The 23,591-nt window shown below is 35.8% G+C and overlaps 1 protein-coding gene and 1 long non-coding RNA gene across 4 annotated transcripts in view; both read right to left on the reverse strand.

Moving 5' to 3' along the window:
- The window catches only part of LOC143247102 (uncharacterized), an 87,962-nt gene extending 69,796 nt beyond the window's left edge, over positions 1-18,166 (reverse strand). For 2 of the 3 annotated variants that reach the window (XM_076494579.1, XM_076494577.1), the window contains exons 1-2: positions 17,739-18,108; positions 565-1,234 (exon numbers count right to left, since the gene is read on the reverse strand). In XM_076494579.1, coding sequence (XP_076350694.1) covers positions 565-1,234; positions 17,739-17,776 — 708 coding nt within the window. In that variant the 5' untranslated portion in view covers positions 17,777-18,108. The other variant, XM_076494578.1, reaches the window with a different exon arrangement.
- On the reverse strand, positions 6,893-7,575 carry LOC143247105 (uncharacterized). The gene is made up of 2 exons (XR_013026376.1): positions 7,373-7,575; positions 6,893-7,221 (listed from the first exon to the last, which is right to left on the reverse strand). It is a non-coding gene; the product is annotated as an uncharacterized LOC143247105 (long non-coding RNA).
- Positions 18,167-23,591: the final 5,425 nt, after the last annotated feature.

Genomic DNA, 23,591 nt, shown 5'->3' on the forward strand with positions numbered 1-23,591 from the left:
AACTTAAATTAAGCGATTAACTTCAATTTGGCCACCAAATGGCAAATGATCGTATTTAAATTTAGAAGAAAAAAATTGCCCAAACGTCTCTTTGGGCACTGTTCTAAAACAGTGCATTTTAAGAAAATTCTTATGTATATAATATAAATCCATTATTATTATTTCACCAATAATAATAATAATACGTAACTATTGTTGTTAGTTTCACAATAGCATTTCATGACTTAACTAGAAGTTTAAAAGAAGTTTTCACGTGTGAATGTTGAATGTTTATTAGAAGCAATCACTAACGATGTTTCAAGTTTCTCCAAACAAATGATAACTATGTTTCACGTTTGTTAAAAGTAACCAGGTAACATGTTTCATGTTTACTAGAAACAGCTGACCATGATTCATATCTGCTAGAAACAGTTGACCATATTTCATGTTTACTAGAAGCAATCATTTTCATGTCTATCTTTCTAAAGTAGTTAAACTCAATGATAACCAAAATTTGATAAACTGTAATAGTGATAATCCTAAGCCATATATTCAATAACAAAAAACACGACACGGAATTCTAACCTTTAAAGAGTCCTTTTTCTCTCTCACCATTTCAAGGTCAACCTCACCAGCTGGTTCTTGTGAAGACGGTAAATCATCTGCAAAAGGAACTCTTTCACAAACCTCGTCACATTTCTCAAACCAATACCTATCATCGATTTGTCGTCTGTTTACGTAGCCAGTGAAGTCAAGCTCGTTAATGTGTTGTTTCAAATCAACGGACGAGCCTCCACTTAGATTCTGGTCAGAAACGTTTTCCTCACATCTGGGACTTAGTTCTCGACACCCTTGATCATTGAGTTCTTTACTGCTAATTTCGCCAAAAGGAATGCTGTTCTGAAATTTCCATTGGTGCTTATCTTTATGCAGAAGAATACTCTCCGAATTTTGTGCACACACATCGTTAGTTTCTGTTAAAGAATCCTTCCTCTTTTTGCCGAAGAGTAACTGTTGATCTTTAAGTTCCAAAATATGCGAATCCTTCGTCTCTTTAGATTCTGAGGAGCAGTAGTGATTCTTATGTCCAATCATACAAATTCTACAGTCTTTCTCCTTATCCTTTGGAAGCACGTGACGAGCGTCTTGAACAATTTGTGAAGGCCGCGTCAATTCCCTAGAATCGTTTGAAAATTCGATGTTTGTATGTAGTGTCGTCTTGTCTTTGTCCTTGTTCTTCCTTCCGTCACAACTCCTACAATAGGACAAAATCGTGTTTATTACTTTTGTTACTTCAAAGTTGTAACCCATGTTTATTTATTTTACTATTAGTAAATAAATGGATAAAGAACGTGACACAAATACAAAATATGCCTATTTTTTTTTTCTACTGACTAAATAGCGAGATTGACTGTCACTTTTATAACGCACAACATCTCGAACTCAAGACCTTCCGTGCGTGTTTTCTTACAGCAAAGGCATATCGGTTTATCTGCTATGTCCACCGAGGTGGATCGAACCCGTGATTTTAGCGTTGTAAATCCGAATACTTACCACTGACCCAGCTGCAGACAAGAGACCCTCCGTACCTCAGGAAAGGTACCTTAATCGAAGATTGCAATACCATTAGGCCCAATTTCGAAAATACAGATTTTGAATATTATTTAACACTAACTAAAACTACCCATGTTTATTATTGGTAATAAAATACTTGTGTTTTGGTAAAACAATTTTGATTAATCCCTGTAGAAAATAATCAATGAAGACGCAATTTTATGCAGGGGCGTAGATTCTGGGGGAGATGGGTGGGATACATCCCCCCTTCATTTTAGGTTGCGGGTATGTTTCACCAGTTGTATTGGACACACTGTACAAACCAAGAAATGTCTCATGGACGTCAAGGTTCTCATCTGCGTATCGTACACATATTGCTTCCTCTTCGGTACCTGTAACATCTTGAGTGTCATCAACCATTAATGCAAAGATTTTACTTTGTTGCACTTCGTGTGCTATGTTCCTCAGTATTTGATGGCTGAACATCTCAATTATTTCATTCTGAGCCTGGGGTGATGAGAATGTAGTTTTCTTTGACAAGTAGGCCGTCAACTCAGGATCTTCCTCTTCCAGGAGCTTTATTAACTGCAGGAAGTTCCCATCTGTATTAGTATGTCCACGTAATGCTAAACCTTGACGCAGTAAGAAACGTAAACTTCTGAATATTTTGGCTAGACTTCTTTTGCATTCTTCCTGCTGCTTCTTTTCTCAATCATGTTGCTGGACAGTCACTGAAGTTACATCAAGTGAACCTTCTGGAGATATAGCGAATCTGTGCTGAGAGCAGGATTGGTGTTCGTTGAATTTCCGTTTTGCCTTTTTCCAGTTGCAAAAACTGGTGGGTATGAAGGTATACTCCACTGACCTCTCCAATTTCCCTGTAAAAAGGCCTCTATTTTCCACCTTGGCACAATGAAAGCATATGACTTTTTGAATCTGATTGTCGAAATGCAGCCATGGGAACTCATCAAACCTCTTGCCCTAGAAGTTGATATTTTGAGATTTTGCTTTCTGTCGTGGTATTAGTTGTGCGTCTGGATGATATGGCTTTCCACACTATATCTGTGGAGTTTCAGATTTTTCATTGCTGCATAAACTTGTTTCACAACTATCTGGTGGTTCATGATGCGCAATAGTTGCACAAGCATTTTAAGACTCGTCCTCTGATGAACATGGTATTTCCTCTGTATGGCGAGTTTTTATTCCTTTGCTTGAGGTTCTTGGATAATCTGCATCTGCATTGTCACTTGTAGTGTTAGTAAATGGCTTGCAGAACTGTCTAATATCGGAAAGTTTCAGACGCTTTCTTGTCATAATTGGAATCTGTTTCCCAGATGACTCAACAGGCTAAAATACAGTCTTTATTGAAAAACTCTAATGCACAACGAACGAAAATAGAACAGAATGGAAGTAGGACTGAACTGTACAATGTATTTAAGTCGAACGCGCAAACCTCACAGTGACTACCGAGCCAACTGACCGCCTGGGCATTGCTGGGACAATAATGTGTGCTAGTTACAACACAAGTAATTGCAAGTTTCTCCAAAAATACTTAAACAATCACAGATATATATATATATCCTCTACTATACTTGATGTACTGACTAGACTCAATTTACCACTGTCAGGATTAAGAGCACAAACTTATGATGAAGTCGCTGACATGAGTGGTGCGTACAGTAGATGGCAGGCAGAAATAAAAGAGAGGCAACCGTCAGCTTTGTTTTTTCACCGTGGAGCACTCAATGCTAATTTAATAATGCAACATGCAGTGGAAGCTTGTGAATGTGTTCCAGATTCTATCCAGTGGGTACATGAACTTGGTGTCTTGCTTCAGAGGTCAGGCAAATACAAGACAATCTTTGAAAATATTGTATCGTCAGACAGCCACAATGGTCCAGTTAAATGCATTTGCCCACTGTGTCCAACATGCTGGTTGTACCCCTATCTGCAATTACATGTGCTAATGATCACTACAGTGACATTGCTGATTCTTTGTCTGAATTAGCAAATGAAAAATCAGATGTAGCAGTAAAAGCATAAGGTCTGCTAGACAGATTTGACAAAGGAAAGGCAGTTTTAGGATTGTTGATGGCTCAGCATCCATTAGCTGCATTAGAGGAACCAAACCGTGCATTCCAAGCAATATCAGCGACAGTATCTGGCATGCTTGAAAATCTGCAATGACAGTTGAGCAACTGCGAGTATTGCGAACAGAGGAAAATTACAAGATATTTGATGAAGCTGAGAAAAAGGTAACTTCCCTAGATCTGATGCCTATTGAACTGCCACGCACAGGTGGATCACAGGTGATGGCTCAGCACACCATTCTGCAACAGCTAGAGATTACTACAGAAGCCAATATTTTGAATTTGTGGGCACAGTCATAGAACAATTGACCACTAGATTCAATGCAGACAACAATGACTTGAGGCAATATCTGGCACTTGAGAACATGATCATATCTGGCAAGATTGAAAACTCGGTTATAAACGTCTATCCAGAAATCTCTGCACAATAGCTCGAGTTTCAGTTACCCATGTTCAAAGGAACAACAAAAGCAGTATTTCTGAAAGGTGCGAAGGATGCTTACTGTAAAATGCATGAAACAAGCCAGCAGATGTTTAGTGAAGTGTTTCGTCTCATGAAAATTTTGCTTGTATGTCCAGTATCCAGCTGCGAATGTGAACGCAGTTTTCTGCATTAAGGCGGTTGAAGACGTGGTTCAGGTCAACTATGTCTTAGTGCCACCTCAACCATGTGGCAGTTTGTCACACTCACAAAGATGAGGTCGACAAGATAAATATAGAAGAGCTTATGAAAGAATTCATAAACAGATTATCACAAAGGAGGTCTACGTTTGGGAACATGTAGACTAGAGGACTAAATGAATCTTACTTTAATGAAAAGTATGAATAATTATGTGCTAAATTGTACTGATGTGTAATTTTCAAGAGTTCGCAAAGACATTTTAATTATTTTTATCAAACAACATGAACAATATTTGAAAACGTAATTCATGCAAAGAAAGTTATTAGTAACTTTGTCAAGTATAATGGCCATCTTTTATACTGTGCAGTGTGCAGGAATAAATTCATGTGGCAGTTAATTTGTGACACATTTGTCTTTATTCTGTTAACATTTTGAAAACTGTTCACAACACCTCACTTATACAGACCTACATGGAAACTTTGAAGTATGGTGGCAACAAGATTACTCTGTGACTGCATGTTTACAGCTTTCAGGTTCACGTAATCAGAGATTACCAATTTGCAAATTGAACAGTCCACATAGGTGGTTGCAAAAATCATCCCCCCATCGGGTGTAAAAACTCTACGTCCCTGAATTTTTATGTAAGGTGTTTTTTGACGTTTTTTTCTCGCAAATCAACCCTATTTTATAAAGAAATTTCAAGAGTATGTACTATTGATGCTACTAATTTATTCATCAAAAAAACTCTTTAACATACTACAAAATAAATGTGAAAGGAAATTAATGATCTGATTTACCACTTCTCACTGAGTTATTCCAGTTTTGGAAATTCAATCTCTCAACTGTAAGTAACCGTAAACAAGGATAAATCGAAAGAATAAGACAAGGCTATATATATAGCGGTGGAGTGCACATTATATTAATGGTGTTTTAAGATGTCTATTTAATATAACAACTTGAATACTATTTAGTACTAGCGTTGCTTATTTATTCCCGAAACTGGTGCAACTCAAGTGACGAATGGTAAATCGGATGACAGATTCGGTTGTTGTTTGTTATTAAGCATAAAGCGGTATAAAGGGCTATCTGTGCCCTGCCCATCACGGGCATCGAAACCCGGTTTCTAGTAGTGTAAGTCCGCAGACATACATACAAACCGCTGTGCCACTGTGGGTCGATATATTAGAGGTCACGTTTGTTTAATTTTATTTTTTAACTGAATGCGTTTTTCGTTAAATTCATAACGAGATGATTGAAGTTGAAACGTTCAGTGTTAGAAAATACACTAGTCAATTCCTGTGAAAAAAAATAACGAAGCTTAATGGTGCCTTTTATGTACTTTCCACGAATCATTGTGCAACAAAGTTCATTTTTATGTAGATTCCATAAGTCATTGTTTAATAAAGTTCATTATTATGTATATTTCACAAATCACTGTCAGATGAAGGAGTTCATTTAAAGGTAGTACTTTTAACAATCTGGTAAATATGTTCGATTTAAAAGATTATAAATGGACAAGCTAAAACACAGTTTTAAAATACTGTTTGATCGCTAGTTGGCTTACTATAAGCCTCAGAAGATATAACTGTAATTAACGCTTATTAATCAGAAAACAACAGAATTTGACGTTTATAGATTTCGAACATTACAAACCATTCAACAGCAGTAAATTAATTTCGGATGTTAGTATTGATATAAGGACATTAAATATCTTCGTTGGTGAAACGTAGACGGTGTGAGACCATTCAAGAATAGATAGCGAAGTGTAACAGTATCAATTCAGAATTAATTCGCTCATGGTGGACCTGGATACCGATAAAAATATTCATTTCTAGACAAGATAGAAGACTATAGTTTGTTAGTTTGTAAAATTTGCACATTGCAGAAACTCGAGACGACAATCTCGTAAATGTCTTTGTTACGTTGCCGAAACTGTAATGTATAAAACATTGCCGATATTTTCTTCTCATCTTGACGTAAACGAATGCATTTCACATTTTTCTTTATTGTTTGCAACAATGAATGATAATTGAAAATTAAACTTGCAGTTCCGTAATTCTGTAAAACAAAGATTATTGTTCGTCGCAATATACACGTACATTCTGTTGAGCTTTGCACTAGATGATAATTCCACAGTTATGGCCTCCCAGTGGCACAGCGACATGCCTGTGAGCTTATACTGCTAAAAACCGGTTTTCGATACCCTAGGTAGGCAGAGCATTGATAGTCCTTTGTGTAGTTTTGTGCTAATAACAAACAACAACCCATAATTGCATCGACAGGTGCTGGCCCCTGATGTGGAGACAGGTTGAAATTTCTTTTACTGATGTTACCAGTAGTTTTCTTATAGTATACCGTCCTAATAATTCCATATCTTATTATTTTTTTAGTTGCTTCGTTTTCTGGGTGTAACACTAGAGGGAAGGCAGCTAGTCATCACCACCCACCGCCAACTCTTGGGCTACTCTTTCACCAACGAACAGTGGGATCGACCGTAACATATAACGTACCCACGGCTAAAAGGGCGATCGTGTTTGGTATGACGGGGATTCGAATTGATAATGGAATATGAGGTGTTTGCACTACAATAAATTTATTTTTTATTTGTAATCACTGTTTGTTTCTGCTATACAGTAATAACAAGTCATTAGACACTAGTGAATAGCTTTATTTGTTACTTGTAACCGCTGTTGGCTTCTACTACACAGTAATCTCCAGTCATGAATTTAGTAATCCTGTTATGTAGTTCTCAAACTAATTATGAACTGGTACTACGGTAGAGGAAGCTAGTCACTAGCATCCAAACCTACTCTTGGGCTACATTTTTCTGACCGAATAATGGAATATAATCTTCACTGTTATAACGAACCCAGGAGTCCAAAGTGTGGGACCGCTTCTGCCGCCGCAGGCCACAATTCATAAACCTTTGTATCAACAGATTGGCCACATAAATCACTAAGCCACGCCCATAACGAGCTAAAAAGTAAACAAAACAATAACGCAGATTAATAACAATAACTAAATCTACATGCGAACATTTGTAACAGAATGATTTTCAACAGGATTCCAGTTTCTCAAATACAATCATAAAGCAAAACTGTTCTGCACTTAACTAGCATATACCTACCTTGAAAACACAAGAATGTTTGACCCCACTGAATTACTCATTGCTAACTGCGCTTTACTAAGAAATCCAGACATTACTTCAGGTTGTCTGCTCAGCTCTTCAAACTGTGGTATGCATTAACAGTTGGTGTTAGGTCACTACTTCATAATAACACCTGATAGCACACACCAGTAAAAATTAGGAGCAACGACTGGCACTGCGTTGAGGACAAATGCTTACCTGGACACAGCAACTTCCGCAGAATTTTTCGTATCTAATTATTTGTCGCCATCTAGTAGCAGTACAGTGAACTATAATGACAGCCTCAAAAACATATAAATAGATACGTATATATGATGATTCCTACACAATCATGTTGCTTTATTGGTCAAGCAATATAATCAATACTGAAACGTATTTAATGTTGTTACTCTTTAAAGCTAGGGAACACTACAGAGTTTTTGAAATACTCATGATGATCTTTGTGAAGTAAGCACGTTCTACCAGAGTCGCGTCCACTGCTTTTCACTGTGGGATGAATGTTGATTTCACTACCCATAGACGACAAACAGACATTTCAAGTCACGATAGACAAAATGAATAATAACAAAATAAAATGTATACCGCATACTCTTACTCTAGTTATTTTTCTCCAAGTTTATACCTTTAACAACTGTTCTACGACTGGCTGTTGCTTATTATAAAGCACAAAGCTGCTCAAAGCTATCTGCACTGTACCCACCGTTGATATCGAACCTATAATTGTAGCGTTGAGCTACCAGAAGGCTGTGCAAATGGTACATATCTACCTTTCTTTTGGTTTTATTACTGGTATATTATTTCCATCTTCCGTCGGAAGTATTAGTTTTTCGTGTACTTGTTTACGGCAAAGCTAATATGGCTCTCTGATGCCGTCCATCATTTTCAACTGCCGTACTGTTTATGTTAATAGCTTCAAAGTTTAAATTTTGGGTAGAAATTGGGTGCAACAACGTGAAAAACAGTAGATTATATATTCTATCTGATAAACGGAACACCCGAACACCTCTTGGGTTTCATCACCACAGATATTTTACTTCTACCATCATTTTCATGTGCAGGAAATTATGCCACGTTTACACTTGATCCTAACAATTCTAATCACCCCATATTTACACTTGATCCTAACAATTCTAATCACCCCATATTTACACTTGATCCTAACAATTCTAACATCCCACACTTACACTTGATCCTAATAATCCTCATCATCCCTCACTTACACTTGATCCTAATAATCCTCATCATCCCTCACTTACACTTGATCCTGCTAGCTTATATGTATCTTTCTATCACAGGTTCCCTCTACAAATCAGCTTTTGGGAGATGAATTACAAACTTTTTTTAAAACTGCTCGATTTACAACAGTAATACCAAAAAACATATTGCACACACTTTAACTGTAGATGCGTTGTAAGAATGACAGTCAATCTCTTGGCGTGAATATGTGGCGGTAAGGTGCTGTTTACTGGCTGCCTTCTCTCTAACCAGTAGCTAGCTTAACTAGAAACAGCGGCAGACAGCATTAGCAGCTTTGTAATAAATACAAAATAACTGTTGTTTATGACATCAACCAAACTCGTTTACATCTCTTATCCGACAGTCTTGTATGTTTGTTTGTTTGTAATTAAGCATAAAGCTGCACAAGTAGCTATCTGTGCTCTGCCTACCACGCGGGTTGAGACCCGGATTTTAGTGTTGTATGTCCGCAGACATATCGCTGTGTCACTGAAGGGGGGCATGAGAATCTTGTACAACGTGAGTTTAGTGTTGAACTTAAGCAAACACACAACTCTTGATTACGAGAAACCCACTTGAAATAAAAATGGATCTCAGAACGGCTGGTATGGGTATTAACACTTTTATTGATAAGGAGAGAACAACGTTTCGACCTTCCAAGCTCATCTTCAGGTTAACAAACAGAGTTTGCAACTGACCATTGCCAGACACGTCTTACACATACTCTCGTCCCTAAGACACGTGTCCGGCAACGATCAGTTGCAATCTCTCTTTGTAAACTTGAAGATAACCTAGGAAGGTCAAAACATTGTTCTCTGCTTATCAATAAAAGTGTTAATACCCATACTAGCCGTTCTGAGATAAAAACAGCTATAACGAAGAGTGTTCAGGCTTAACGTATACGGTGTTATCAAAAATGTGATCAAGCTTAGACAACACTTCTAATCACCCCATATCACCAGTGTTAACAAGTAGAGTAGTCAAGCTTAGCAAATATATTGTCATTAATGAGTTTGGCTTGAGCGTCGCGCAAAGCTACACAAAAGCTATCTGCGCTAGCTGTCTCTAATTTAACAGTGAAAGACTAGAAGGAGGGAAGCTAACCACCATCACCCACCGTCAACATTTGGGCTATTCTTTTACCAAAAATAGTGTGGTTGGCTGCACATTATAACGCTCCCACAGATAGTCGAAGTTCCGCCATTTTTACTTTATCACTTTGGTGTTATCAAGAAGAGTACCCGGGCTTAGCTATATAGCGCCATCAAGAAGAGTGGCCACCATTTTTAAAGCAGGTTGATATCACCATATGATCTGGCTATAGGCGAAAAAATATCGTTCGACATCGAACTTGCTAAAAAGAACTGTAAAGAAACGCATTCTTCAAAGTGACGTCATAAGTTCTACTACGCCCTTAAAAAGTTTTGGTTTCTTTTGACTATTATTGCAAAAATATATCAAGACTACCTGCACAAGTCTTTTTAATTTAAAACTGATAAATTAGCAGAAATGGTGCTTTTCAACCGAACCCATCATCAACTTGGGCTACTTTATTCAAATAGTAGAATTTGACCGTCACACTTATAACACACTCATTGTTATAAGGCGTGCAGAGTGATCACTAAATAAGTTGTATTAAATGTAAAGGGCATATAACGTGGGACCTATTTTAATTAAACTGCAGTAACTAGACAGTTGCAAATGAGTAAAACCCATATTTGTAGTGCTGCAACTGTGTGGGATAATACACACGAATTATGTTTCACAGAAAACTGAATTCTAGTTTTATAAAATAAATAATTCTAAAGAATCCTCGTGACATTTCAGATTACCGTACAAAGTAGCGTGAATAATGAGTCTCCTAATGTCGATATTATATGGTTCATTGTCACGTTTTATTTTTTCTTTGTGTGTATTTTATGTTGAGGTTTGGATAAATCACGAAGACCATTATGTCATTTGTTGCTATACAATAATACAAGCTTGATGAGTTTACGAAGGTATTTATTTTGTTTTGACATCATCCACACGTACATTAAATAGCAGGTATGAAGCCTAATCCTGATTTCAAGAGTGGAGTTTATTGTATGGACCAATGGCGGAAAAGAAAATAAGAAGCCTCTACGTTCGGAAAAGGAATTCTTCTTTTTCTGAACCATCCACTTACATACTCCACAAAGAATTACAAAATCAAAACCTATTCGGTGAGAGCAAAGCAAAGTTACCCACTTGTAACCTTGGATCTCGTACGCGAGGTCAACTACATCTCGTGAGCAGCTGTTGTTAAAGTGGCATGACTGAGCCAGGAGCGAAGCGGATTGTCTCCTACAAAAGAATAATCAGGTATGTGTTCACACATGTCCACCTAGTCACGACTTGCCCATCTGTCTAATGATTTCATTCTCTGCATAGTAAATATCGAACATCATGGGAATTTTTCCTTCCTGAAAAATCCCTTAATTCGAAGACTTATACCACTAAGGTTCGAGGTTCAATCCCAAGACGAACACAAGGCAAAGCGCCATTTGTGTAGCTTTGCGTTTGAATAAACAAACAAAATGTTATACGAAAAAATAAGATTTTTTCCCCTTTTGCCTGTCACATGCTTCACGTATGGACCCATAAGTATCAAAACCTAGGAAGGGTCATCAAACCTCTGTTTTATTACTTGGCAAATTACGTCAACCGCAGTTTTAGAATAAACTTCTGTAAGCAGCTAGTGTGCCTGACTGTAGAACTGAGGTTCTACAATGAAGAACACTTTTTTTATGGCAGTCAATACGTCATACAAAATGATGGTCAAACTAACAAGAACAGCCCAACAGTTGGTGTGAGAAACAGTGAGTATATGCCTTCTCTTCTCTCTAGTCACTTAAAAGTTAAAGGACATCTACTATACACAGCACTTGTGTAATCCAACAAACACACAACCAATGTTTTTGTGTAATTAAGACCTTTATTTGCATAACTTTATCCATTTTTCATCAAAATGTACAAAATATCCTTTAAGAAATTCTATGGGCCAAACAATGAGCAATATTTTTTACAAATTTCGATGTTCAAACCCCTTTCTTTAGCGCCTACTTTACATATGGTCTGATACTATGTTAACTGTAGAGTTGAACTATTCATAAGTTTATTTTCCAATAGTAGTTTTCTCTTTTACTTATAACATGTGTAATAAACCAATACATATATCCATTGTATTAGGCTAGGACCTAGTACATACAAACATACATTATGTGTTGAGTTCGGACCTTATATATATATATACACACACACACATCCATAGTATATTGCGACGGGTCCTAATATACATACACGTCCATTGTATGTTGAACTGAGAGGCCTAATATATATATATATATACACACACATACATTGTTGAGTCTAATATATATGTCTATTATATATTAAGTTAGGATCTAGTGCCCTTCGAATCATTTTGTTTTTTGAAACCAATCATCCAGAAATATTCGAATTAAATCGAATCTTCAATCGATTCGGCTGTGCATATATATATTATAGGGTATATAGGGTAAATTAAAATTTTTAGGAAGTATATCTTCCTAAAAACAAAATATAAAATATACTTAAACGTCTGGAAGAACAATGGTACAAAAGTATAACAAAACTGTTCTTACAAGGAAATTAGTTCTAGTACATATACTGAATTGAAAGCTAAATTCTAAGATTTATCATAAGCGATGTAATTCGAAAATACCGAATCAGAGCCCAAGCTAATGAATCGAATCCTCTATCCTGACTCACAATCAAATCGAACCTAGTATGTGTATATTACATTGTGTGTTCAGTAGGGACGTAATATATAAAATAATGTACCTACTTCGTACTGAGTTGTGACTTAAGATATATACAAATCAATTATGTGTTGAGTGGGTACCTAAGATATATATACGTTCTTTGTGTATTGAATTAGGATTTCATATATACACCCACCGTGTTGAGATGCGGTTTTCCACACTGTGTTTTGACCATTATTCGACTCAATGTTCTTCTGTTCGTATGAATCATAACATCTTATGCTAATTAATGTGAAACCAATTTATGTTTTTACTTCTAATTAATTTATTCACAAAAGAAACATATGTTATACCTACATACGTAATTGCTTCGACCGGACTAGTAATTTTGTTAGAGAATGCAGCATAAACAGACCGAGTAATTCTTAACACACTGATGGGGCGATGACTGAAGAGATATGGGTCAGTCAGTGACCTACTTTTTGTAATTTCTAATCTACAGACAGGTGTTCGTCATTAAGCTAACTCACACCAGCGATCCTGCTTTAAAACTCAATGTTAGATATTTAATAATCTTGACCGATAAAAAATATGGTGTTAATTTTAAGGCACTACGTCACCCAGCTCTTAGTTTACAATATTCCTATTATTCAATGCATTATATAAACACTAAATCTTTGAGAAATGTTAAAATACCCTATTAAACCATTAACCAGTAACTACTTTTAGTAATATTAGTATAATATAATAGTAAGAAATAAAAAAGCAATAAACAAGTAAACCTGAAATAACACAAGTACTTGGGTAAGAAATAAAAAACTTTAAAATGATAGTTCTTTTTATATGTTACTGGAATATTCTCAAGAAACGTAACCTATCATAAGCTAACCTCGTTTTTTTTTAACTGTTGTTAAACAAATATTTAAGTGTACACTATTATTGTATTATAACTGATGACATTCTCCATCCTCAACGTACCAAATTTGGTCTTCAGCTGAAGAGGGCGCTATCTAAAATAAAGTTATTCACCATTTTGCTCATACTTCAACATATTAAAATGTCGAAAAATAGTATTTATTATGTTTAAAGAGACGTAATTTTCAGAATTTTTCAATTAGTGTGATTTTGTCGACTCAATCGTAGTAAAAGTCATGATAAAACCGTTACAAATCTCACAGATTTTATTTATCTGCAGAAATTACTAAAAAATTGAAACATCGTCAGTTTCCGTATCAAATAAGGTTTTTTTTGTAGTTAAGCAAAAAGTATATACTGCTCTACCCACTACGGGTATCGAAACCCCGTTTCTAGCGTTGTAATTTCGCAGATACACCACTGTTCCAGTGAAGGGTTTCAAATAAAGAATAATTTTTTCCTGTTGACGGTGTGTTTTCTTATAACAAAACCACATCAACCTATCTGCTGAGCCCACCGAGAGGAATCGAACCCCTGATTTTAGTGCTGTAAATCCGTAGACTTACCGCTGTACTAGTGGGGGGCTTTCCTGTTGACGATGCTTAGACATAAAAACTGTCTGTCAGGTTCATTTTTACATTTCAAAGTTCATATTCCCTTGTAACAATTCACTAAAGTAGAAAACAAGTGTCAGCCAGATTCATTATTATAATTTAAAGATCATAGCTCCTGTTAACAATGGTCTCAAGTTGAGACGTGTAATACATGTTATACAGGTTAAATGCATTACACAAAACCGATAAAAGCCATACATTTTACAAAAGACATTCTTAGGGCTCCTCTCATCTTCCACTTTGACTTGCCAGTATCCGGATGCTGTATGTAATGTCTTGAACTAATATAAACTATCCAGTACATAGAGACTCATTTGTTCTAGCAAGGGAAAGAGTTCTAGCGGGTCACTGTATTCGCAATACATTTGTCTAAAATAAACATAAACTTTAACTTATCATTTTTTTCTTACTATCATTACACTCTCTCGAAGTTTCCTGGTCCTGCCCTTTAGCATCCATTTTATCTCAATGCTCTCAGTGCTGAACACATCCCTGGTGCTCCAGCGAAACTTCCATAATGGAAGTCGAAAAACAGTAATTCGCCATCTGTTACCATAAATGTATTGGTATGTTCAACCACCATGTTACTCAGATGGTATTGCTGAACTGGGTCCAGATTGTTTGCACAGTCCCCAATCAGTGACTTCAAAAGTGTTAGAAGCTGCCATGTACTCCTCTCAAAAATGGTGGAAAATGCAACATCCGTGTTAATGTTGTCCTTGGTTACTTCCATTTTGTTTACCATGTCAATAATCATACCAATGGAAGCCGGAAGTCGACTTATTACAATTACAAAGTGATCCCAGGACTTTGCCCTTCCTCCAGATAACTACTGAGCTAATAGTGCATGTTTTATTGGTAGAAAACAGCTTATTCCATCCAACGGCTCCATAACGTTGTTACATTTTACCAATGCACTATACCTCATTCACAGTAAGTCATATAACACCACTTGTGTAAAATGATGTAATGTAATCCACTTCCGCAAAAACACTGGTGCAGTCTAATTTTCATAGGCTCTGTCTAGGAAACATCAGATAATTTCCCCAAACTCACTGATAGTTTTCACAGTATGTCAACTCGAAAGATGACAATGAAAGAACCGCGGGTGAAAGCAACAACCTCCGTTCTGTGCGTGACATTCCACAAACATAGCTGAATATTTACCTATCCACCCACTTCCAATTAATTTATTTCCATTCTCTAAAATGATGATGATACCCACTAGCCGAAGTGATGGCTTTATTTAAAAGACTGAAATGATGTGAAACATACCAATATTCTCAACACATTTATATAAACCACAAACTCTGTCTCTCACCCTTTTATCCTTACGGATATTTACCAAGCTTCAATAAACCCTGATACAGTTGAGTTAATCAACAAATCTTATGGAACAAATTGTCCACTATGTTCCCCCAACACTGTAGCCAGGCCTAGCTTGGGCTCCAGTAGTAATATCTACCACATGCTGTTGGTTGTCCTGCACCTACAGAGCTGTCAGTCAAAACCAAAAATTCTGACCGCTTCGCTGATCACCAAAGTGTAGATACTATTGGTTCTCCTGCACCTGCTGAGTCATCAGTTAAAACCATCAACTCACTATTATTCCACGTTTCCCCGCTGATTTCTCCAAGCCCGTTCCCTTGTCTGTGGTTTCGCTAGATAGTAGATAGGGACAGTGGGAATCTTGTTAATCCATTCATGCGCGTCACTAATTAGATGACGAGGCATTTGGCTACCTTAAGAGAGTCATAGTTACTAAGTTCATTCAAAAGTCACCCAATATACTACACCCAAAATGTATGGTTTGTTTCTCTTTCCAAAATTACATTCAGGCAGAAACATTATCAGTAACAAAACCATGGGAGAACCAGAACAGTCTTCTCATGTTTGGAAACCAGTGTTGGTTGCACCACAGTGACAATATGTGTGGGTGACTGGTTAACTCTCAGCATGATTCGATAGGGGTACTTGGGTATGATGGCATCTTTGAGGTATTTCCACAACAGATGCCACTGCAGACTTCCTTCTATCCTCTGACTAATTCAAAGGTGCCAATTTGTAACTTACTGTAACAAACTCTTGTGTCTGTAAATGTGAGAATATCACTCACGCTCAGATGATGATGTCTCATCACTTTGCCTGGAACTCCCTTGATGAAAATATCCATCAATATGTCTTCTTAGTTTGAGGGAATTCATCCAATGAACAAAGAAAGAACAGGAAACGACAATAAGTTCGTAGGGAGAGTGTCATTCTGGACAAAATAGAAAACGCTCAGAACACAGCAGTAGGTTTTAGGAAAATGTCACTCTGGACAAGTACAAAATTACAGAATACAACAGAAAGTTTTAGGAAGAATGACACTCTGGATAAATGGACAAAACAATTATAGAACACAACAGAAGGTTTTAGGAAGAATGCCAATCTGGTCCTTGAAAACGAAATAACATGAAAAATTCCAGTAAAAATTAATTATTACTCTGAAACATATTACATCATGCTAGAGACTTTTGATGACCATTACTAAACACTCTATCGTATATAACAACAGCGTATATTTTATTGAACCCATTAGATGGTGGAACTTGTTCAAATCTACTAATCAAAACATCACAACTGTTTGTTGCAACACTCAAAGTCTGATTTACTTAAGAAAGGAAATATTGACAAGGGTTCAAATGCCGCTGCTACCAGAAAAAAATATCCTACGTTTTCATAGAAAAACGAAAAAATGAAATGCTTTAGTACACACATCGTTTTGTATATAATACTTGATCCCAACAGAGTCAACATCTAATACCTAAATACATCCTTGATCCCACTTGAGTCAACAACTAATACCTGTATACATCTTTGATTCCACTTGAGTCAACAACTAATATCTCTATACATCCTTGATTCCACTTGAGTCAACAACTAATACCTGTATACATCCTTGATTCCACTTGAGTCAACAACTAATACCTGTATACATCCTTGATTCCACTTGAGTCAACAACTAATATCTCTATACATCCTTGATTCCACTTGAGTCAACAACTAATACCTGTATACATCCTTGATTCCACTTGAGTCAACAACTAATACCTGTATACATCCTTGATTCCACTTGAGTCAACAACTAATACCTGTATACATCCTTGATTCCACTTGAGTCAACAACTAATATATATATATATATATGTATATGCTTGGTAAATGTTTTCTCTACCTTTATTAACTTTTTTATCAAAAACTCTGCGGCGTAATTTTAACACTCGCCTCATGAAATGGTTACACTTAACCGAATAGCGGGATTAACTATCACTTTTATACCACAAACGGAATCATGTTTCGGTTTCGTCACTTCTCGATCCTGAGATCCTACGTATGTGATTCCGGAACGCTAATTACTAGATTACACTTTTTTCTTTTTATATAATAATAACATCTTTCAAATAATTCTCTCGATTTACAAATGATGCTGTTAAACATGCCCAGTCTATAAAAACTTTCCAAACTGTATTTAATAAAGCAATAATTTAATTACTCCTAGATGATTTTTATGCTGTAGAAGTTAGTCTTAGAGAGTTTGGGTTCTATTTGGATGTTTTTCTGTAGTAGTTTTATAAGAACTTAGGATTATCACTTGGGTTTTACTTGAAAGTTTTTCTGCTGTAGTTACATAAGGAATTAGTTAGGCTTGTTGGTTGGGTTTCATCCGGATGTTTTTTTTACTATAGTTACGTAAGAGGTTAGGCTTACTGTTTGGTTCTACTCGAATGTTTTCTTCTACTATATTAAATAACATGGTATAAAAATCAGGCTTACCGCTTGGGTTTCAAGTGCTTACGAAAGACGCCCAACATCAAGGTTTCTGTGATAACCAAAACTACAGATGCTGACAAAATACACAGAACCACAGCTGGAGATGGGGTGGGAGAGGAGAGGTCGACAGATACCGTATGGTTAAGCGTGCCTTACCATAGGTGTCTATCTACTCTGTCCACATGGTGAAGGACTCCTCGTGCTTGCTATTATCTCATTCCGTCTGTGTCATTCTTATCTATTTACAGAAGAGAAAGTTTTGACATAATCCAAATCAATATTTTTTAGCGTTTATTAGAATTTAAACGGGCATTTTAAACTGTAGAAGGAAATTCGAAATAAAGTAAAACATGTAAACAACGTATAGCGTAACGATAACCTACAAGCAAATCTTCTATGTAACCTTACTTCGCTAGAATCGGTGACGTCACAGCTGCGGAACGATCGATATGACGCATGCGCGTAAATCCTAGAAACAATTCTAGCTTATCGATTCACAGCAATGTTAGTGCCAGGCGCAAGTAGGGTTTTGGTTTTAGAAATATTTTTCCACAGGATATCAAAATAATTGGGTGATGTAAAATAAATGCGCTTAGCAGCTTAATACATACACACAAGCAAACACAGTTGTATTTTGTTGGAAGGAATTATTTCTTCGACATGTTACTGCAGCGTTATTTACTTGCAACATTTCTTTATATCTAGTATTTCTTCAAAACACAAACTCTAAATAATAATAAAAAAAACGAACTGACTAAATAGTAGATAAACTAACACACTCGATTTAAAAATTGATTAACAACTAATCTTACTCTATTCTAATTAACATTTTATATCGCGAAAATCATTTCTAACATTCAAGAAAATACTATTTATTAATCAATGCACTCGTCACGCGGCATTTAAAACTCCTTCGAAAGAAACAGTGATACAAACGTCTTAATCATAAAATATGGTCTATAACAATATTTATACAACTTCGGTGGACTCAGCAGATAACCCGATGTGGCTTTGCTGTAAAAAAACACACACACGTTTATACAATTAACTTGAAGTAGATTTTCCGTTCTTTTAAAACAATGTTCATAGGGTAGAGAAAAGCGTCACTTATCAGAATTTATTAAATTATTTTCACTCCCCATTTTTTATCCGTTCTAAAATGTGGTAGAAAATATATATTAAGTAATCTATTATAGTCTAGGCCTATGAAAAATGACGGCAACCAAAGGTAAATACCGTTCTAGTCTAAATTTGTAAAAGTTGGGATAACAAAAGAACATCACAATTCTATTGTGGATTAGGCTAAATAAACAACATTTGTGGTAACGTAAAGTCAACGCTATTATTGTCTAGATCTGGGAAAAGTGTAGATAAATAAAGGACGACAAGCTTAGATATGTCAAACATTGGGGTATTTATAGGACGATACTATTCTTCTCTAGATCAGTAAAAAGTTGGAATAGCTTAAAGTGAGGGCCTGGCATGGCCAAGCGCGTAAGGCGTGCGACTCGTAATCTGAGGGTCGCGGGTTCGCGCCCGCGTCGCGCTAAACATGCTCGCCCTCCCACCCGTGGGGGCGTATAATGTGACGGTCAATCCCATTATTCGTTGGTAAAAGAGTAGCCCAAGAGTTGGCGGTGGGTGGTGATGACTAACTGCCTTCCCTCTAGTCTTACACTGCAAAATTAGGGACGGCTAACACAGATAGCCCTCGAGTAGCTTTGTGCGAAATTCCAAAACAAACAAAAAGCTTAAAGTTAGATATATTTAAGTCCAGATTTTTCTGAAAAGTGGGGTTATTGAAAATGAGTTAATTAAAGGATAACAAAATTCTAATTTAACTTGTGTAAATAGCTAAAGGACAACACTTTTGTATTTTTAATCTGTGAAACTGATTAAAAGACAATACCATTCTTGATCTGTGAAAAGCTGAGATAAAGAAAAGATACCACCAATATATTCTAGACTATTAAAAAAATTGAGGTAACAAAAGTAAAACACTATTGTATTCTTGATCTCTAAAAATGTTGGGGTAACTATAAGATAACACCTTTATCTGTGAAAACATACGATGACTAAAGGGGTGACACCATGCTTTTTTAGATCTGTAAAAATAACTAAAACTAGTCTAGATATGTCAAGAGTGTGAAGTAACTAAAGGACAAAAAATTCTAGTCTAGACTTGTGAAAAGTGTGGATGAGTAAAGGATAACACCACTCTAGTTTAGATTTGTGAAAAGTTGAGGTAACTAAGACTTGTTTGTTTGTTTTTAATTTCGCACAAAGCTACTCGAGGGCTATCTGTGCTAGCCATCCCTAATTTAGCAGTGTAAGACTAGAGGGAAGGCAGCTAGTCATCACCACCCACTACTCTTTTACCAGCAACTAGTGAGATTGACCGTAACATTATAACGCCTCCACGGCTAAAAGGGCGAGCATGTTTGACGCGACGGGGATGCGAACCCGCGACCCTCAGATTACGAGTCGCACGCCTTAACACGCTTGGCCATGCCAGGCCTAGGTAACTAAGATAACACTATTCTAGTCAAGAGCTGTGAAAGATTTGGGTAACTAAAGGTTAATACTAATGTAGTCTAGATTTGTGAAAAAGTGTGGATAAATAAAGAACAACATTATTCTATACTAGATTTTTGAAAAGTTGGGGTAATTAAACAACCACATTCTAACCTAGATGTGTAAAAATAACGACATTATTTTAGTTTAAATGTTTGAGAAAGTAGGTTAATCGAAATACAACGTCTTTCTAGTCTCGATCTGTGAAAAGTGTGGATAAATAAAGGACAACAATATTCTAGTGTATATGTGCGTGAAAAGTTGGGGTAATTAAAGAACAAAAGTATTCTATCCTAGACATGTGAAAAGTGTGGGTAACTAAAGGACAAAACCATTCTTGTTTAGGTCTGTAAAACGTTTGAATACATAAGAAAAACAACTGTAAAATAACACCATCTTAGTCTAGATCTGTGAAAAAAAGTATAACAAAAGGACAACACCATTCTAGTCTAGATTTGTGAACATTAAGGTAATAAAGGAGAACAAAATTCTAATTTAGATTTGTGAATAGTTGGGGTAACAAAAGGACACATCTGTTCTATAGTATATCTGAGAAAAGTGTGGAAAACTAAAGGACAACACCATTGTAGTCTACATCTTTGAAAACAATTAACGTACGATACCATTCTATATGTGTGAATATTTGAGGTAGGTAAAAGGCAAAATCATTCTAGTTTAGATATGTGAACCGTTGGGATAATCAAGAAATACCTTTATATTGTCGATCTGTAAACATTTGGGGTAACTAAGGGACAACATCATTCTAACCTAAATCTGTGAAATGTGTGGCTAAAATGGAAACACTAATATAAGTTTTTGGAAAAGTTGGGGTTACTTTTAACAACCCCCTTTTAATCTAGATCTCTGAAATCTTGGGATAACGAGAGGACAATGCCATTCTATTTTAGATTTGTGAAAACTGAGGTAACTAAAGGAGAACAAACGTTTATGTTATATTTGTTCAAAAAGTGTAGATAACTACAGGATAACACCATTTTAATCTAGATCTATGAAAAGTTGGAATTACTAAAGAGTAACGCCATGCTATTCTAGATCTCTTAAAATAAGTAAATTACAACACCATCCAATCTAGATCTGTGAAAATAATTTAAAACGACACATTTTTAATGATGATACTTGGTAGAATGGACGGCAATTGCCTGTTATGGAGACATAAGTGTAAAGGACGTCGTTTTGAAAGTCTTCCACTTTTCGTCTTCAGGTCAATCAAAGAAAATATTTCTAGTACAGATGTGTGAAAAGTTGAAGTAACTAAAAATAACACTATTCCAGTCCATATCTATGAAAACTGTGAATAAAAATAAAAACAGCATATATTTTAATCTGTGTTTGTGAAAAATGTAGATGACTAAATGACAACACTATGCTAATTTTGGTCTGTGAAAAGTTTCAGCAATCAAAGAATAACCCCATTCTAGTCTAGATTTTTGAAAAACTGGAGAAAATGAAGGAGAATACCAGTCTTATTTATATCATTGAAGAGCTGGGGTTATCTAAGCTAAATCTGTGAAAATGGGGATAACTGTAGGATAACAGAATTCTAATTTAATTTTGTGAAAAGTAAATGTTGATGAGTAAAGGGCATTATCCTTATAGCCTAGGTATGTGATATGTTGTGGTAACTAAAGGATTAAACTAGTCTATCCTATGTATGCGAAAAGTGTGGTCTACCAAAGCACAACATCATTCTAGTCTGGATCTGTGAAAGGAAGATATAACAAAAAGATAACACCATTACTCTTTGAAAAGAATCAAATGACGATACCATTCTACATATGTAAAAGTTGAGGTAAGCAAAAGACAATTGTATCTTAGTCTAGATCTGCGAAAATTTGCGTTAACTTAACACTGTTATCCTCTAGATTTGTAAAATGTTTGAAAAACTAAATGGTGGTTCCATTAGAGTCTAGGTTTTTGACAATCTGGAGTAGCTGAATGACAATACCATTCTTATCTAGATCTGTGAAAAGTTGAGGTTATTAAAGCATAACATCATTCTAGTCAGAATCTGTAAAATGTTTGAAAAACTAAATGGTGGTTCCATTAGAGTCTAGGTTTTTGACAATCTGGAGTAGCTGAACGACAATACCATTCTTATCTAGATCCGTGAAAAGTTGAGATTATTAAAGCATAACATCATTCTAGTCAGAATCTGTAAAATGTTTGGACAACTAAAGGGTAACAGCATTCTAATGTAGCTCTGTAGCTGAACGACAATACCATTCTTATCTAGATCCGTGAAAAGTTGAGATTATTAAAGCATAACATCATTCTAGTCAGAATCTGTAAAATGTTTGGACAACTAAAGGATAACAGCATTCTAATGTAGCTCTGTGAAAATGACTAAAAAGCAATATTATCCTAGTCTAAATCTGTGAAAACAAGGTATAACGAAAGGATAAAAACATTCTAATCAAGATTTGTTAAAATCGAGGTAATTAAAGTAGAACAAAGTTATAATTAAGATTTGTGAATAGCTGGAGTAAGGAAAGGACAAAACTATTCTATGCTAGATATGAGAAAAGTGTAGATAACTAAAGGAAAACTATTGTCTTCTAGATGTGTGAAAAATTGGAGTTACTAAAGGACAACCTAATCTTAGTTTAGATCTGTGGAGTGTTGGGATAACGAAAAGACAACACTATTATGTTCTAGATTTGTGAAAAATGAGTTAACTGAAGAATAATAGAGCTTTAATTTAGATCTGTGAAAAGTTAAAGTAACTAAAATACAACACTATTATAATCTATATCTGTGAAAGTTTGGTTGATTAAAGGATACTTCTATTCTAATCTAGATCTCTGAAAATAATTAAAGAACGATATCATTCTAGACCAGATTTGTGAAAAGTTGGGTTAACTAAAGAACAATACTGTCATAGTCTAAATTTTTGAAAATTTGAAGTGGTTGAAGGAGAATAGTATTGTTTTCTACTTTTATAAAAAGTTGGGGTTACTAAAGCGCAATCATATCCTCGTATAGATCTGTGAAAAGTGTGGATAAACTAAATGACAATACTGTTCTAAACTAGATCTGTGAAAAGCTGGAGCAACTAATTGGCAAAACTATCCCAGTCTAGACCTATAAACAGTTTTAGATAACCAAATGAAAACATCATTGTATTTAATACCTGTGAAACTTTAAGGTAACCAATGACGAATACCACTGGATTGTAGATCTGCCGAAAGCTTGGAGTAACTAAAGGATAACACGATTCTAGTGTAGATCTATGAAAAGGTGGAATTATTAAAATAATAACAA

This window comes from Tachypleus tridentatus, chromosome 3 (assembly GCF_004210375.1).
Source record: "Tachypleus tridentatus isolate NWPU-2018 chromosome 3, ASM421037v1, whole genome shotgun sequence".
NCBI lineage: Eukaryota > Metazoa > Arthropoda > Merostomata > Xiphosura > Limulidae > Tachypleus > Tachypleus tridentatus.